This window comes from Phyllosticta citribraziliensis (genome assembly GCF_038025025.1).
Source record: "Phyllosticta citribraziliensis strain CPC 17464 chromosome Unknown J3D65scaffold_4, whole genome shotgun sequence".
NCBI lineage: Eukaryota > Fungi > Ascomycota > Dothideomycetes > Botryosphaeriales > Phyllostictaceae > Phyllosticta > Phyllosticta citribraziliensis.
This window is the reverse complement of record NW_027117341.1, coordinates 1,396,116-1,414,096: the sequence shown is the minus strand read 5'-3', so window position 1 is coordinate 1,414,096 and position 17,981 is coordinate 1,396,116. Positions and strand designations below refer to the sequence as shown.

The following is a 17,981-nucleotide window of genomic DNA, read 5'->3' as shown; positions in this document are numbered from 1 at the left end:
GCAGTGCTCAGGCGATGTCGGTACGTAGCATAGCGCCACTAGTCACGAGCTGCGCGCCAGTGACAGAGCAGAACACGACGGGAGAAGGATGTGAGCGTTGTTTGTTTGTTCCGCGCTGCCCTGCCCTGCCGCCTGGACGACGCAGCTTGATATGGTGTTGGGTTTTCGTCATGGCTGCTATAGTGGTGGTGGAGAGGTGGGGGTGTACTGACCTGGTGATAATGGGCACGGCATGGTGGTGGTGAGAGAGATGCACACGATATTGATGGGATTGCTGTTGTTCATGAGGTGCAAGCAACATATCTAGAGGTTGATTTGGTCTTTTATGTACAGATTCTTCTGGCCTTGCCTTCTACTCTACATCAAAAGAGCACACACAGATGCACGGCGCCGGGTGAGTAAACACGCGCAAAAGCAAGCACATCCTAAGTCAAGATGAATCACTCTTACTCTCCTTCGGTCCGCCCTCTTGCCGTTGTCGTCGGTCATGGCAGAACGGCTCATTCGTGTACACAGTGCGCCACTCCGACCTTTACTGCCTCACTCTGCACACACCCGACCGCGTATTCTTTGGCTGGAGCTCATCTCGCTGTGGATGACTGGCTGACTGGCGGTAATGGAATACGGGCCTGCCTGAGGTACCTACCTAGGTAGGTTCCTTCCTGCCTGCCGGCCGCCCGGCCCGACGGCAGTAGTCAAGATGATTCATACTTTGTAGGTGATGCCGTCACCACTCTCTCACTCACTCACTCGCCGAGCACGTAAGCTTTTTTTTTTTTTTTTGTCTCTGTCTGTCTATCCGTCCAACACAAGACGAGACCACACGTCCCCCATCGCCCGCCTACGTCCTTCATTTTGTCATTCCATTTGTTGTCCCTAGCATCACTACTGTACCTACCGGTAGCCTGCACCTGTCTAACGTCCCCCCTACGAGCACACCGAGCGCATGCCGCTCGCCTGTCTCGACAGCCTCAGACGCGCCGCGCCGCGCCATGCCTGCTACGATTCGACTTCCACAGAGCTACCTGCCTACCGAGCAAACGACACGACACGAGACGAGAATACCCATCGCACCACGCAGCCACGTGTCCGCGTACCTTCTCTTCTTCTTCCTTTGCGCCACGCACACAATCTCTCCCTCTCGCTCTCCGGCCGTGGAACGACAAAGCGTCGGAGGCGCCGACAATGATGGCGGGAGGAAGACGGGGCAAGACAGGATGGGATGCGGAGGTTGCGATGGCGGTGGGGTATGGTGGGCGACTGCAGAGAGGTGAAGCTCAAGGCGGGAGGCGACAAAATGGTATACTCGATAGTCTACATGGAAAACAGCAAGGGAATGGCGGTCGTGGTGGGCGAACGTCCCAGGTACAAACGTTCGTGTTAGCATAGTGACATGTCCAGATAGAGGCAATGTGTGTGATTACTGATACTGAACTGGTGATCTCCATTGGATGATTGCTTTTTCGCGTCGTTCAATTTTCCTTTTGCTTTTTCTACTTCGTTTTCGATCTTGCCCTGGTCTTTAGGGGGGTTTTCGTTGCGTCGTTCACACGCTGCTCCAGAAATCGCACGTTTCTGTCCACCCGCCTCTTTCCCTCTCTGCCATTATTCGGTACGCCCGCCCGCCCGCCCTTCCTTACGTACGTACGTACGCAGCGATACTGATCAATGTTGTTGAGCAGTGGGTGGAAGAGGAGGCGGCGGCGTGGCATCTTTTGGGGGCCGACATGTCAGACCAGACCAGGGGGCACGGAGCCCTTGTGCTCCACTTTGATCCTTCCTCCCGTCCTCGATCGAAAGCAAGCGTGGCGTTGGGCCCCCCCTTTTTTTTCGATAAAGATCTGTGTGTGGAGTGGAGTGGAGTGTGGGAGGACTACTGGCTGGCTGGTGGGTGTGTGGTGTGGGTGTGTGCCGGGCGTTGCCGTGTCACCGTGACACGGCTCTTGCAGGAACGAACGACGGACGACGACGCGTGTGTGTACAATGAATGTATTTACGTATGTATGTATGTATGTATGTATGTACGTACGGTGCGTGTATGCCGTCAACCCCACCATCACCAGCTTCATACGACGGGCCGCAAAGCTGCCGCTGCTATCTTAAGCGACCTGACCACTTGCCGTGGCCGTCAGAGTGGTTGCTGGCGCCGTGAGGATCACAATGCTGGAGCTGTATCGAAGCGATTGCTCCAATCACGGCCCGCTCGCATGCTGTCTGTCCATCTCACCTGCTTCGCTGCTGCTGCTGCTTCTGCTGCGGACCCCGCTTCTGTCACACACACACACATGGCTGGAGGGACACTGACGTACGTACGTACACATACATCTCTGGGTACTACTGGCTCGGTGCTGGGTAGCTGATCGCGTGTCGTGTTTGGCGCGGACGGACGTTTCTGGGTGAGTCAAGGCCGTTGGTACAACAAGGAGACTACTGCTGCTGCTGCTGCTGCGGCTCCGGTTGAGAAAATGTCCGGCGACTCCGACATCAGCCGTTCTCTGGCAACGCATGGTCCTTTTGGTGTGTGTTAGTCGTCGTCGTCGTCGGGGCCCCGGAGAGGCCGCATTCCAGGTGGGATACATCATACATGTAGCTGGATGCATGAGCACGTCAGTGGGAAGAGGTGGTGGCATCGACGGACGGTCTTGGTCGGAGCCCGGGAGCGAGGACGATTTCTAATCGCAGGGCAGAGAGACTAGTAGGTAGGGTAGGGTAGGGTAGCGCGCGGCAGCGGCAAGCCGTGGTCCGGGTGGCATGGCATGCAGCGGAGGTGTCGCAGTCGCAGTCGAACCGTCTTCTTCTTGTGTAGCATCGCTTAGGCAGGAACGGGGTGCGGTGTGTGGCGGTGGACGTGGACATGAGGTGGACGTGAGGTGGACTTGGAGTTGGACAGGACAAGAGCTGAGCTCAGGGAAGGGAGCCAAGGCGGCGTGTTTGATTGGTTGCAGGGTACCCGGACAGCTCTGGGCGGGAGGCGGTAAGGCTTCCTTGTCCATGATGATCGTGTCCGGATGTCTCTGGATGGTGGTGAGACGGGATTCTTCCAAACAGGATAAGGCTGCGAGGCTCGACGACGGGCGTTTTGGGGCATTTGGGGGAAACGCGAGGAAAGTTGAGGTATTCCCCGTCTTCCGCTTCGGGCCGAAAGAGAGGTCTTGAGTGTACCTGGACTGGACTGGGCGAGAGCGGAGAACGGAAGCCAGGCCAGGGCAGCGAGAGCCGCATGAGGGACGGGGCAAGGAACAGCTCGGTCGAAGTCTTGTCGTCGTCGTCGCCGTTATCACCATCCTAACCTCACCTCTGCCCTCGTCGTCGCCGTCCAGTCCAGCCCAGTCCAGTCCAGTCTTGGTCAGGTCGTGCACGGCTCGCAGCAACCCCTGCACGCCGTCAGGTAATCCATCGGATCCGTCCACCGTCCATCACCTCGCGCCGCCGGGCCCTCTCCTCTTCCCTCTTGGCGACGACACTGACGCCGTACCTGGACCTCACCCAGTCAGTCCATCGCTCGCCGTTTGGCTCGGCACCACCACCACCACCACCACCACCACTACCACAACATCTTCAAACACTCTTTGGCTGCCTGCTCAAAACTCGCCCGCCCGCCCCGACCCCGACCCCGGCCCCGGCCCCGACTGTCCTTCCGTTCTCTACACCTCACCGTACTCCAGCTCAGCTGCCTGCCATGTATCACCGCCGTCAATAGCCAGCTCCACCCTCCCTCCGCCTCCCGCCCGTCCAATGCCTCGACTACCGTTTTGACCGCACCTCGTTTGCATCCTCTCCGTCATCGAGCAGCCTTCTCGTCCCTCTGCAGGCCCCAACTACTCCAGTCCGGCCTCAATCGCATCGCCTAAACTCCGCCCGTCTCCGCCTGTCGGCCCTCTGCATCGTCCCTCCTTCCGTCTACCCTGCCTGTACCACCACTCCACGTTGCCTGGCGCAGCATTATTTCTTGCTTCTACCTCACTTCACCTTTTGACGCAACCCCGGCTTCATTTGGTGCCTGATCTCGCCAAGCCGTTCTAGCACTTCCTCTTCTGGCCGACTTCTGTTTTCTAGACGCCTACGCCAGACGTCAACCGTGTTTACACAACCGAACTCTGCCGCCCGTACCTCGGACTGCCAGCCTACAGCCCTGCCTTGACGCTTTCTGTCTGTGGCCGCATTGTACTCCCTCGGAAATTGTCATCCTGGACTGCGGATCTCGCCTCGGTCCGCCTGCCGAACAACGCCTTTATTATTACTTCTCACCCCACGTCTCCCAAGCCTTTTTGCCCACGCAACCCGTCCCGTCCTGTCCTGTCCTGTCCTGTCCTGTCCTTTTCCATGGCGTCTGCCGGTCCCGCCACCTCTCTAGCCTCTTCCGCCTCGCCGGACAAGAAGGACCTCTCCGACCCCTCGTCAAAGGATGTCGACCCCAGGATCAAGTCATCCGCCGACTCCAACACAAAAGCTCGAAAGAGGACCAAGACGGGATGCCTGACGTGTCGAAAACGCCGCATCAAGTGTGGAGAGGAACGTCCCATTTGCAATAATTGCATCAAATCAAAACGCCACTGCGACGGCTACAACCAGCGCGTCGTTTTCAAGCCCCCCATTGGAGACTGGCCCGCCGCCCAGGCCAACCCTCTGTCCTTCCACGGCGGTGTCGGTGTCGTTCCCGGGGGCGGCCCTCGCCCTCTCTCCGGGTTCCAGCAGCCGTACCCAGGGTCCGCGCCTCCGAGAGTCCCCTACACCTCGCAGTACCCGCGCCAAGAGCCTCAGTACGCCTTTGCGCAGCCGCAGCACAGTCACTTTTCCGTCGAAAATGTTCCCGGCCGCACCGTTGCCGGCACCTATCCCCCGGAAGCGTCGCCCGGCTACGTCCCCTCGCCGACCCCTTATGGCCAGCACCAAGTCGATCAGTCGTACCCCGCCCCATATTCCATGGCCCCGATGCCGGCAGACTACACTCACGTGTCTCCGCAGATGCCGAGGGCAGCGTCTCAGGGACACCGGCAACAACCCGTGCAGCTGCCGTACCACTCGCCGGAGCCCCTGGAGCAAACGCACCATGGCTACCAGCACGTGGCAATGCCATTGAATGTGGGGGGAGTGCAGGCTGCTCAGCAGAATCATCATCATTATAGTCAGGCATATCAATTTCCGGCGCAGACTTCTGCTGCCGAGTCTTACAAGCCAGCCCAAATGCTGAGTGAATCAGAACAAGACCAAGTCATGCAGGCGGCCGAGCAGGATGTCTTGGTCTGGCAAAAAATGGCCAGTTGCATGGAGGCGGGTGACGGGGAGCCTCTGCGTCTAATGCATCACCAACAACAAGAGCCCGGAGATCCGCGGCAGGCTGTCAATGTGCAGTCGCCGGCGACGTCAACGGCGCATCCGATCATAGGTATTTCATCATACGGTTTCTACTTTTCGCTCCTTTTCGGTGCCGCCGGAGCCGCACTGCTACTGCGCGCGGCTTCCGCACAGAGAGCCTTGACGGGGGCGCTTTGTAATGTAAACCACACTAACAATTGTTCAAAAAAGCAGAACAGCCGGCGCCAGTGTCGCAAGCTGTGCCTTATTCCGCCAGGCTGCAACACTCTGGGTTCGCCATGACGCACGCTAGCACGACCGAAATTCTGCAAGACGCGGCAGTCGAGTATGAGGATGACGACTATTACGACGTTCAATCCGACGACGAAATGGAGCTAGTGTCGCAACAGGCCTTGGTCCACCGCCAGCAGCGCGACTTTGAGGTCATGATGCAGATACAGCGGGATAGCATAGACGATCTAAGCGTCCGGCACTACGGCACCTTTCTGTATACGGGCATTCTCGACCGCTACCGCGCCGAATGGGTTGCCAACCCCCTGCGCAACCCGCGGACGGCTCGCGTGTTTGCCCACTTTATCCACGCTACCGGGCCCAGCCTGTCCATCTTTGAACGAAGGATCCGCAATGCCTCTGCCATGTTTACAGAGGGCCCGGTGCACCCAAGCCAGCAGAGCTTGTGGACCTACACGCTGCCCATGCTGGCCCTCAACAACCAGGGTCTGCTGCATGCCATGCTCGCCCTGGCATCCCTGCACATTGCCAAACTGCAGGATGCCTCGATAACTCCATCAATCAAGCACTACGCCTACGCGCTGAAGCGCGTCCACCACAGCGTCGGCCACCCGAGGAAGCGGCACCACGTTACCACGATTGCGGCTTGTCTCTTGCTCGCCTTTTATGAAGTCATGCTTGCCGAGCGTAGGTCAATTGGCTTGGCCATTTGTTTTTAAAAGACTGACCCCTTGCAGATGTCAAATGGAGTAGCCACCTCATGGGTGCCAAACAGCTCTTGGTAGAACTCGACTTTGCTGATATGACTAAGCTGTGGTGCAAGCAAAAGGCCGAAGAGGAAGCCACTGAGCGCCAATTTGCCTATGAAGATCCCGGCCTGATAATGAACCAAGCCGGCCTCGACAGTGACAAATGTAGTGATTTTCCCGACGAGAGGGTTGTCAGTGCGCTCATAGGCAGACAAGTAAGGTACGAAGACTATGGGCAGGTGTACGAAGAGCATGCCAGAGTGCCTGCCATGGACTTGACCCACTACGAAACGTACCAGGATCTGTGGTGGTGGTACTTTAGGCACGATGCCTTCCAAGCCGTCATTAGCGGGAACAAGCTTCTGTATGTTTCTCCACTGTTTTGCTGTGCATCTTCTGACTGCGCGACAGCATGGACTACAGTCGATGCTCGGATTGTCCGCCCCGAGCCCCGATTGGGAAACCCGACGCGCTGTACGGCACTCACGACCACTCGCTCCTCTTGCTGGCTCGCATAGGAGACTTTGCGGCCCGCGATCGCGAGAGAAAGGTCAGGGCAGTTGAGATGAATGGCGGTGCCTGGAGACCAGGGCTAGGAATGCCGTCGCCGTCGAGCCATGGCGGCGGTTCCGCGCATCCCGGTTTCAACGCCTCGCCGGGCCAGGCCGCCATGCCGAACCGACAAGGCAGCACCTCCAACGGCATCCCCACGCCTGCAATTCCCTTTTACGGCATGGCGCCTCCGTCGGGAAACGCGACCATGCCGGCAGCCTTTGCCTCGCAGTCGACGCCATCCCCTGCATCATCCTCCTCGTCCTCTTCCTCCCCCATCCAAACCCAGGCCGACCTAGAGGCTGCCACGAGCGCCGCCCTATCAGAGTGGACTACCATCCGTGCCGCTCTCACGACCTATGCCTCATACCTAGGCCCAGCCTTCGCGCCCCTCTCCCCCGAGCACTGCACCGCAATACCCACACCCTTCGGCCCGGCCCTCCAGTACCGCAGCTTCGACATCGCCGTCCTCTGGTCCCAGTACCACATGCTAACCATCATCCTGGCACGGTGCCACCCCTCGATGCCGCCGGCCGCCATCATGGCCGCCGCCGTAGCAGCCTCGCAAACAGCGGGGCCCGCCAACGACATTGGCCGCATCGCCGCAGGCGTCATGCCGCCGCCGCTGCCGTCGTCGGCGCCGCCGGGCGAGCGCGCCAAGCTGGCCGAGCTCAACCCCAGCATCGGCGCGGCGCTCATCGAGGTCATCATGCCGCTCTTCTTCGCCGGCATCCAGTACACGGAGCACGCGCAGCGCGAGTGGCTCGTCACGCACGTCACCGACATTGAGAACCGCACGGGCTGGGCCAGCGCCGGCCTCGTCGCCAACGGCTGCCAGAAGGTGTGGGAGCGCGCGGGCAAGGCGGGCCGCGGGCCCCTCTGGGTCTACCGCCGCGAGGGCGCCAGCAAGGACGAGCGCCGCAGCGGCCGCAAGAGCGACAACGCCAACGCCGTGTCCGTGTCATCTAACTCCCCTCGCGACGACTTTGACAGTAGACCCAGCCACGCCGCCAGCCGCCAGACGCCGCCGGCGCCCAGCGTCCCTTCTTCTTCCTCCTTTTCTTCTTATTCTGCACACGCGCCGCCGCAGCCGCAGCCGCCGCCTGCTGCCGCCAGTGCTCTTGACGCCGACGCGACCGATCGCCGCTTCGTCTGGACGAATCCGGCGACGCGCGTGCATTGGGCCATGGGCATCTTGAGCGGCGAGGAAGACGTCATCAGGCCGCCGGGCGTGTGAGGGGGCATTGCGCGTTGGGGATGAGGAGAGTTCGTAGAAGGTTATGTGAGGAGCATGGGGACGACGGGGGTTAGGAGTATAAGTACAGAGGAGGAGATGTGAGGGACATACAACATTTGCAGATACAGACACAGACACGAAGAACGAGACGTAAACAGAGACGTAAACAGAGACGTTAAACAGAGAGAGAGAGAGAGAGAGAGAGAGAGGTATAGCCAAGGTACAGACACAGGAATAGGACTAGGACTGCATGTATATATATAGGTAAGTAAGCAAGCAGGTAGACAGACAGACACCATCATCACATCGCAAACATTGTATCATAGCTACGACACGAAACAGTATGGATAAGATACGGTACGGACCGGACCGGGAATAGTCCGCCATATCCATATCTACCATGTCATTTACTCGTCATGTCCACGTCACGGCCGAGCGAGCGACATGGAGCGAGGGAAAGTGCGGGGAGAGGGTAATGGATGGATTATGGATGGATGCCGGACGGTGTGGAGGAGAGGAATGGAGGGATGAGGAGATGCTGGAAGATGTTGGATGTGGAGGAGGAGTGGTAGTGGTAGTGGTGATTATCGTATTCATGGAGCAGATCCTATCTACATTACCTTCACCAGTCTCCCATCCCATCTCATTTACAGTCTGTTGCGGTGACCAGGAGGCTTCGACCACACCCAAACTCTACATGAGCGTCAGCCACACGCACAAGGAGGCTTCGTCCGCAGATGATTATCACAAACTATCCCATTGATGTCGAAAGCTAGACTCTGAGAAGCTACCTAGTGGAGAAGCAAAGCGCCAGCAGGCAAAGCAAAGCCTGTGACGCGCGTGAAGTGTGTGAAAGCCAGAAAGCCATGGTCAGGGCGATGGAGAGCTAGGACCACTAATCGCTAGCACTTCCATCAAGGCCCCATTCGTCGGCCAATCTCGATTCCGAGTCCCATTCGCCTTCAATATCTGCACGTAGCTCCTCTTCCTCTGCCAGTGAAGGCGATGCAGATCTGGAGCTGCTCCTACACATGCTGGTATTAGCATGTCTCCATAGACGTTTCCAGATACACTCACTCACTCGGAGGGTTCAGGGGCCAGTCCCTGGATGAAGTTTGCTTTGTCAACGACGGATTCGATCTCATCATAAAGCTCCAGCCTCTGTTCGACCTCATCTTGGAACTGATTTGCGAACTTGTCCATAAGCGAGCTGAAGGCCTTGACTTTGCCCTCGTCCCTGAAGTCCAATGCTTTTGAGAAGAGATCCTTGGTATCAATGTTCGTACCTGACAGCTCGCACTTCTTGAGCTTGTGGACGAAATCATCATAGAGGCTGAAAAGTTCTGGCTCCTCCTTCACCAGCTTCTTGCTGGTCATGCGCTTCTTCAAACGACGCTCGAAGTCCTTGCATACATCGAACGCTCCCCTATCTTCGTCGTCGCGCTCCAGGAAGCATTCGCAGCGGAAAAGCCCATTCCAATAGACAGGGGCAGCAGGGTCTCCGAATTCGACCTTTTCCAGGGAAGTGATGACCCTCAACGGCTTGAGGATGAAATCCAAATCTTCGAAGAGATCATCAGGGTCACATTCATGCCAGTCATTGAACTCCCAGTCGACCTGCCGGATTACCATGCTGGACAGAGACTTGACTTGTCTCAACCGGGAAGCCACCCAGCGCAAGTTGCCTCTCAGGCATTTCCGTCGTGCCAGCTGTAGCTCGTCAACAGGTTCGGCATCGCCAAATTCGTCGTCTTCTGGGAATGGATTGCAGAAGGCATGGACGCGTAGCTCAACATGACGCATGTGGGGGAATATTCCTTCGATGTCTTTGTCGAAGGCGTGATGCTTGGCGCAGAAGATTTCGTAGCCTCGAATTCGAATGTAATCGTCGCCAACATCCATTTGGACCATTGTTGGATCATTTTGCAGCCGAGAGCTGTAGAGAACCTCGAGCGTCTCATGATACACAGTGCGGTTGGTTGTCATCAACGCCACAAAGCCCTTAGGGCATTTGCTCTTTTTCTCTTCCTGGTGCAAGCAAAGAATGCCTTTATTCAAACAAGGATTCCTTGCGACGGGGCCATAAGATCGAGCGTTCGGCAACGCATACTCATAGATTTGCAGGCGAAGTTCGGCAGGGAGTTCGAAGAGAGGGAATACATCTCGTTTGCGTGCCTTTGAGCGGGTCAAGGGTTTGAAATTCGGAAGGCGGGTCGGCTTCCTCAGTGCGCTTTTGTTGCGTATCATGGTGTCTGCTATTCTTGTCAGAAATCGCCGTGCCAGTTTCCATGCATGCAGGGATTGGAGAAACTTACCGAAAGGTCGGAGGCGAGATCACCTCACTGCAGAAGCGCAGTCAAACCATGCGAAAGGTGCGAAGGTCTGCTTGACTTGGAAATTCGTGTCGACAAACTTCGGTACGCGGGAGAGCTACCAGAAGATGGAAACGCGTCAGGGTACGGTTGGGGAGCGTTCAGCCGTTGTGATTTGCCAGGATGAGGTCGAGGGTCCGGAGCGACGCGCTGAAGGAGCAGTCAAGCGCAGTGAGCAGAGGCGCTCAAGCGGCAAGGTGTCTTGACGCGCACCGCTGAATGTGAGGGAGAGGGGTAACGAGGAGGATGGATGTAGATGGGGGGGTGGAGGTTGAGGGAGTGCGATGAGGTGGGTGGGCGAGCAGGAGGGCGATTTGGGTCTTGCCGTCACGAATTCGGAAGGCACCCACGGCACGGCGGTGGTGGGCAACACCACGCTCGCCACTGCCAAAACCAGCTCTCGAAGCGATCCATGCTGCTACCAAGAAAGTCTCGCACAATCTACACAAGCTGGCTGGAGCATTGGCAGGTGGCAGACTGAAGGCGGGCTTGCAAATGGAAACCTACTCTGAATCAAGCGCTGGACATGCGAGCGTTGCTTTCAGACTTGGCCTCAAATTCCGAAGTGCCTGCTTACACCTTGACCCGCTGCGCAACGGTGCTGTATGAAGCTGCCATGGTGCCATGTGAGGGGAGAAAAGGTGTTGTCGACCGAACACGTTGGCTAAACATGTAGATCCGCTGCGGGCACGAACATTCCAGTACGCGGGCCTCGGAAGGATTGTTCCAGAGCATGCAGGTAGCAGTAGGGATCTGGACTCAAATGCTGCGTCTTCTACAATTCAATACGGTGGCGTCAGCTGGTAAAAAGATTGATGGAGGCCGGGGACCTACAGAGTAGAGTCGTCAGACAGCCGATGCGCTAGTCCGTAGTTAGTCTAGCGCGTGCCGCGGGCTTCGCCTTGGGGGAATATCTCAGTCCCGCATTCACCTCACTCAATACAATACACCTTGATTCGCTCCCTTGGTGGACCTGCTATTCTTTGAAGATGCCCGATCCCAAAGGTTTCTGAGTCAGAGACTGACGTTCCGGGCCTGCGATTTGTATGGAACCCTCCCCGAAATCCGGGTACCGCCAGAACTCCGAACTTGCCCACCCGCTCAAGATCATCAACTTACAATTTTTGCGACGACCATTCCCTTCTAGCAATTACCATGTTCCAGTGGCACCACGGCCATGCGCTCCGCAAAGCTTAAATGGCTGCTCTTGGCCGACATCCACTTCAAACATCATGACCTGGATCGCATCGCTCAAACGGCGGCCTGGATCACTTCCATCGCCGCCCAGCACAGGGTGCACCGCGTTGTGGTGTGCGGCGATCTCCTGACGAGCCGGTCCAACCAGCCCACTCACGTGCTCTCCTCTTGCTACCGCTTCCTCGAATCCATAATACATGACGCCAAAGTGCCTCACGTCCATGTCCTCCTGGGAAACCATGACCTGGCCTACCGCCGCGACCACAGCAATGCTACCACTGCCCTCGACGCACTGCGCCTGGCTGCGCCCGCCGTCCAGTTGCACTGGGACGTGAGCTCCCATGTGTGGGATGGCCGTCGTGTGCTGATGCTGCCCTTCCGCGAGGACCAGAGCACACTGACTGATGCCGTCGCTGGCCTGGACCTACGTGATGCTGCCGACACGGTCGCATTCGCACACCTTGCTCTGCATCGGGCCATTACGCAACGCCACATTGTTCAACCCGGCTCCGACACCACTAGCCACAGGACTCGGTCTGTTGCTTACCACGGGCTGACTGGGCCGGGCTATTTCGCGTCCTTGGCCAGGACCTTTACGGGTCACTTCCACTGCCATCAGACTATCCTCCAGGCTTCACTCACGGAACCTGCCTCTGGAAGGGCCCAGCATGTTACACAGGAAGCCTGTATGCGTGGGAGTGTGACGTATGTGGGCTCGCCGCTACAGTTGACCTGGGCAGATTTATGGGACGAGCAGCGCGGGGTGATCCTGCTGGATCCTGAAACCCTGGACCAGGAGCTCATCGTGAATCCGCATGGAGTGGGTTTCATCACCGTGGGTGTGGATGAGGTTCTCGACGGAGCTGTTGACCCTGAGGTCCTTCGTGGCAGGCATGTCATGCTTCTCGGCGACCTTACACGGTTTAGGTACGCTGCTGCCAGGGACAAGCTCGTTTCTTTCGGCGCCCGCAGTATCAGGAGCTGGAGTCCTCTGGCACCCAGACTCCAGAGCACGGCCATCTTACAGGGACTGGGCACCTCGACGCCTGCCAGCGATATCTCTGCCGCAAAAGCCAATCTCGAGTCGGGGGGCGATGTAGTCGAGGCTACACCTGGCGAGCCAAACGCCGCAGCAGACATGGTTGGCTCGGTGTTGGCTCCTGATCTATCTCAGTCCCAACCCGTCGATGTCTGGGAGCAGGCCACACGGTATGTGGCTGCTCTCGACCTGAACAAGTCGCTCGAGCAGTCCCGAGACTTGTTACTGCAGGTGGGCCAAAGACTATTGGAAGTCGGAGCGAATGAGCAAGCAGAGGAGGGGACCCGAGCGCCCGGAGAGAGCCAGGCGGAGGTTCTGAGCTACCAAAGCATATTGCCGTCACGAAATACTGATGGAAGTGGCCAAGAGGCTCGTACCGTGGGGTCAGCGACCAAGGACAACCTCAGGTCTCCCTCTATCTTCGATGCTAGACCTCGTTCGTTGACCATAACGAACTTTCTGGGCATCCAATCTACAATCCATTTGAATTTCGAAACAGACATCAAACGCGGCCTCACTTTCCTGGTTGGTGAGAACGGGTCAGGCAAAAGCACATTGGTCGAGGCCATCGTGTGGTGCCAGTTCGGGCGCTGCCTCCGAAGCGGACTCGGCGCCAATGACGTTGTGAACGACAAAGCAAAGCGAGACTGCAGTGTACGCATGGAATTTGAGAACGGCTACGCTATTACGAGGTTCCGCAAACATAAGGAATTCGGCAACAGAACGATTGTTGAGCGGGAGGGAGAAGTTCTGCCAGAGTTTGAGAAAGCTGATGCCCGCACTACCCAGTCAGCCATCGACGAGCTGTTGTGTGTCAACTACAACACCTTCATCAGGACGGTCGTGCTGGGCAACGAAAGTGCTACGAGCTTCCTTGGCTCGACGCCTGCCCAACGCCGGGATCTGATCCTCTCGGTTTTGGGACTGGAGGTCCTCGATCGCTGCGCCAGCACCGCTCGCCACATGTTGCGCGAGCTCGGAGGGGACATGAGTGAGCTGCAGTCCAAAATTGACGGACTAGACAAGACCATGAACCATATGCAGAATCATATCAGGCAACTCGAAGCTGCGAGGAAGAAACTGGAGGACGACTCCCAACATGCCAACCAGAGGCAGAAAGATCTCGAAGAACTCCAGACTCAGTCGAAGCTTCTCGACGATAAGACCAGCGCGGCTCAGCAACAAGTGGAGGCCCTAATGCAGTATAACAGACTCGCAGATATTCGAATGGCGTTCGAAGAAGCTCGGGCGACCATGCAACAAAAGAGCCAAGCAGTACAACAGCAGCTCGCAAATCTGGAAGTCAAGCACTCACAGCTTTCTGCTCAGAAGGTTTCTATAGATGCAGAGCTTGATGTGAAACCAGACGACCGTGCCACCACGATACTCTTCAGCTGGCTTCTGGGCAAGCTTACGAGGATGCAACGCTATTTGCACTCTGCCGATGCTAGCCTGGACTCTTTGTCCCAGCAACAATCGTCGTCTCTGAAACAAGGACAACGTGTGATGAGGGCTACAATGAGGGGGCTGTTGACAGTATTGCACAAAGTCTCTGCTTGGTTGGGAAACCTGACGGGTGCGGACGCGCGAAAGGAAGCCCAGGCCAGAAAAGATCAACAGCTTCAAGCCTACCGCACGTCCTTGGAAGATATAGAGAAACAGAGACGAGAGAAACAACGAGATCTGGATCAATTGGATATTCTCAGGACCGAGTCTAGTATCCATCGACAGATAGGTACCGAGAAAGACATCTCGGAAGAGCATGTGCAGTCTAGCCTCAAAGAGGTTTCTGCAGATCAAGCCAAGGCGATTCCGGCACATTTGAATGCAGCCCTCAGTACCCTGGTCGATCTTCAGGGCCAAAAGGAACTCTACTCTGCCAAGCAGGCGAGCCTCAGAGAGCTCCAGGCCACTGCTCGGGTCAGTGCTGAAAAGGCCGCTACCTATGGCCAGATCATCGAGACGGAATCAGATGAACTGCGAAAGCTGGAGGCTGATCGTGATGCACTTCTCGACGATATGGCTTCACTTGCTGCAACCCGAGACATCTTCGACTTCTGGGCCGCAGCACTCGCACAGCAAAAGACCCGCCGTGTGTCTTCGTCCGCCTCGGCGTCGACGGCGACGGCATCCTCTCCAGCCACGTCCTCCTCCTCCCACACTTTCCGTGAGTTTGTGTTGAAGCAGTCTCTCGCCGAACTCAACTCCACCACGACGCAGGTTCTCGCCATTCTGTTCGAGAACAGCCGCCACGCCAGCGCCCTCACGACAGGCATGCTGCGCTCCCTCTTCGTCGGCGACGAGTCCGCAGCCGAGACGGAAGCGGCGGGCCAGCAAGGGGAGGACGACGAAGCCGCCTCTGCGAGCGCCGCCCTCGACAGCTCTCTATCAGTCAACGCCGCCCTGTCCTACGGCAAGCGCAGCAGCGGCGAGCGCAAGCGCATCGACCTGGCCCTGCTCTTCGCGCTGCTGTACGTCGGCCAGGCGCGCTCGCCGCACCGCGCGAGGTACATGCTCGTCGACGAGGTGTTCGACAGCCTCGACGTTGCCGGCCAGACGGCCGTCGCGCGGTGGTGCGATTTCATGGCTGATACCAGGGTCAGCCACATCATCGTCATCACTCACAGTGAGCATCTGGCGTCGCAGGGCGTCGCGGTCGGTGATGATGAACACGAGGGCAGTGCGAAAAGGTCGGTGCTGAGTGCGAGAATGGGCGAGGCGGGTGTGGAATTGCAGATGGATGGCAGAAGAGTCGGGTAGTGCGCACAACACACCAACTGGCGACGAGTCTTCCATCAGCCAGCCCAGTTTGGAACGCGCATGCCCGGTCGCAGTACTCTCGATAGAAATCAAATCTCGATGTCCACTTTTCTGCGCATAGGCAGTGTTGATTGAGGCCGTCGCTTACTGGATGCGCACTGGAGGATGACGGCGAGATGCGCAGCTTCAAGTGACTTTGCCTGTGTTGTCTCGATTTTGACCTTGCTCTTACGGTACGATTTGAACGCTCAAAGAGGACGCATGCTTCTTTTGTCTACTTCTTTCCAAGATCGCTAAAGCTCGCCAAAGCTCGCCAAATAAAGGGTGACGCGTGAGCCCAAAGTCCACCCACCACAGCGGGACGCTTGATTGCAAGCCTCGCCACCTTCACCAGGAAAGATAGATGGCCCGTCATGATGTTGAGCCTGCATGTCTTGAGCCGCATTCAATCCTCCATGTCCTCAAGCTGCTTAGGCCAGCGTTTCGAACCTCGTCAAAGGCATGGTGGGATTTGAGTTACAGGACACAGTCAAGTTGCGCTCCACGCCTGTTGACTACAGAGGCGGCGAGCACAACTAGAAGCCTAAGACAAAAGAGTAGATAGAGCACGCTGTAGGGACGAGCGGCAAAAAAAAGACAGGGCGATAGGCTGGGGCGGAAAAAAGGTCAAAAGAAAACCCCCGTGATTGACAGAGACGTATCTCAACCCCAAAGGCTATCGTTGTGCAATTATGCTGGGGAGACAGGGTAGGAGAACCGTGAAGGTTGCTCGGAGCCATTCGGTTGTCTAGAACGTATTCTTGGAGCGAACCTGTAGAATGGAACCTTCCTGGAGTTTTTCCATAGGCTATGCCGCCGAAGCGAATGCTGGATAGCTGCCTGTGCGTCCGTGGCGAGGATCGAACTTGTTCACGTTCCAGTGGGCCCATTAATAACCGTTTCGGGTATATTAATCTGGAACGCTGTAAAGTTGCCACCAGGCCACGGCAGGCGGCGTTGGGATCAATCTCGTTTTTGCGTCTCATATACCGAGCGCCCGGAGGTGCCTTCTTCCATGCAAAAGGCTGGCAGAGGTTGGAGCAGCTGGTGGACCATCGCGGCTTGACGCTGCTGGCGCCATGGCTGCTCCAGACGGCGGCCACCTGCTCGAGGTGACTGCCGACACCTCTTTCGCCAACAGCATACCGATTTGGACCTCGTCGTGGCCGAGCAGTGCACATCACGACGCCGGCCGTGGTGTTTCTGCCCGGCGAGCCTCCGGCCCGCCATCCAAGCTCTTGCGCGGCAATGTCGCCCTCTTGCCAACACGCCGTGCCAACGCAACGCAGCCATGGTGTTGCATTTTCTGCGCAACAAACATCGCCCACGCCCGAGGCCAGCCACCACGCTCCTTCATGGTGTTAAGCCTGTCGCCCACCACGCAGTCAATGCAGCGCTTCCAGCGACGGACCACACCACGACGGACGGTATCGTGATTCAGCCCAGATCACAGTACTCACACCATGAGAGACTTGCACTGCGCATGGCTCTCCTGCTGTTTTCCTCGTCCATCATGTCTCATCGGCATTCCGCTGCTGACATGACTGCTTCCACGCAGCGCCATCGGGCCCGCCGCAAAACAGGCCCAGCGCCAGCAGGCCAAGCGATCATCCATGACGGATGCCGGAAGCCAAGAAGGCAGAAGCGACTGAAAATGGAAATCGAGACGAAGAAGAGCTGGGGAGTGGTGCTTCAATAGCGAAGGGAAACACCGCGAAGCGACGACCGATGGCCTGCATCAATCGCGCGTACCAGAAGATGCCAGTGGGCCGACCAGAAGTTGCCCATAGGCACGCAGACAAAGAGATAGAGCGGAACGGAAGGAAAGGAAGACAAAAGAAAAGGCGTCACGCCTAGGAAAGATACTAAACTTGCTCATGCAAACAACGGTCTGGCAAGCAAGACGGGCCCATGGATTCCAACTCTTGCAGTAGGGAGGGCACAGCAGAAAGAAATGGCGCGTGAATACTCCCTATTTGTAGCCGTGGTGATCAAGACGACTCCCGGGCGTGTTTGACGGCCGCTCCACGCGTTGATCCAGTGTCAGGAATCGCGACATCTCTCTGTAGACGCTGTATCGCTTGCGTGGTCGCTTCTGGCCCTCTCTTGCCATCGAATGTTCCGTCGGGCATTCCCAAGTTGCGGTCGGTGTACGCAGAGGCAGAGGTATCTCGAATGAGCCTTTCGAAGCAGGTCGGCGTTCAAACTCCTCCGAAGTCAAGGCTGACCGAGCGAAGGACTACGAACGGCGGCAGATCGTAGTAGCTGGGCCGACATTGCGGTATTCGAGTCGGGCGGTGCTGGAGATGTCGTTGTTGGTGTTGCAGAGTTTGAGGTGAGGTTCACTCAAGCTTCGCGCGCTAGTCCTAGCACGGTTCCCTTCAGCCACGCGACAGGGATGACTGACCCACACCGCCTACGACAGCAATCATGGACGACACCTTCTCTAGAGGCTCGTAATCTCTCTCTTCATTTTGAGCTCGACGTGC

The 17,981-nt window shown here is 57.3% G+C and overlaps 5 protein-coding genes across 5 annotated transcripts; 3 read left to right on the top strand and 2 right to left on the bottom strand.

Moving 5' to 3' along the window:
* Nucleotides 1-1,522: 1,522 nt before the first annotated feature.
* On the top strand, nt 1,523-2,516 carry J3D65DRAFT_291823 (uncharacterized protein). The gene is made up of 2 exons (XM_066795152.1): nt 1,523-1,612; nt 1,683-2,516. Exon 2 carries the CDS (start codon nt 1,728-1,730, stop codon nt 2,358-2,360), a length of 633 nt encoding a protein of 210 aa, XP_066656981.1. The 5' UTR covers nt 1,523-1,612; nt 1,683-1,727; the 3' UTR covers nt 2,361-2,516.
* Nucleotides 2,517-4,288: 1,772 nt separating this feature from the next.
* On the top strand, nt 4,289-8,379 carry J3D65DRAFT_586721 (uncharacterized protein). Its single transcript, XM_066797762.1, has 4 exons — nt 4,289-5,386; nt 5,530-6,234; nt 6,285-6,660; nt 6,708-8,379. The coding sequence occupies exons 1-4, from the start codon at nt 4,324-4,326 to the stop codon at nt 8,083-8,085; spliced, it is 3,522 nt and encodes a 1,173-aa protein (XP_066656980.1). The 5' UTR covers nt 4,289-4,323; the 3' UTR covers nt 8,086-8,379.
* Nucleotides 8,380-8,830: 451 nt separating this feature from the next.
* On the bottom strand, nt 8,831-10,568 carry J3D65DRAFT_291805 (uncharacterized protein). The gene is made up of 2 exons (XM_066795151.1): nt 10,401-10,568; nt 8,831-10,337 (listed from the first exon to the last, which is right to left on the bottom strand). Exon 2 carries the CDS (start codon nt 10,330-10,332, stop codon nt 9,163-9,165), a length of 1,170 nt encoding a protein of 389 aa, XP_066656979.1. The 5' UTR covers nt 10,333-10,337; nt 10,401-10,568; the 3' UTR covers nt 8,831-9,162.
* An 832-nt stretch (nt 10,569-11,400) lies between these two features.
* Nucleotides 11,401-15,569, top strand: J3D65DRAFT_619525 (uncharacterized protein). The gene has a single exon (XM_066799764.1). It carries the CDS (start codon nt 11,635-11,637, stop codon nt 15,451-15,453), a length of 3,819 nt encoding a protein of 1,272 aa, XP_066656978.1. The 5' UTR covers nt 11,401-11,634; the 3' UTR covers nt 15,454-15,569.
* A 172-nt stretch (nt 15,570-15,741) lies between these two features.
* On the bottom strand, nt 15,742-16,893 carry J3D65DRAFT_291794 (uncharacterized protein). Its single transcript, XM_066795150.1, has one exon. The coding sequence runs from the start codon at nt 16,671-16,673 to the stop codon at nt 16,029-16,031; it is 645 nt and encodes a 214-aa protein (XP_066656977.1). The 5' UTR covers nt 16,674-16,893; the 3' UTR covers nt 15,742-16,028.
* Nucleotides 16,894-17,981: the final 1,088 nt, after the last annotated feature.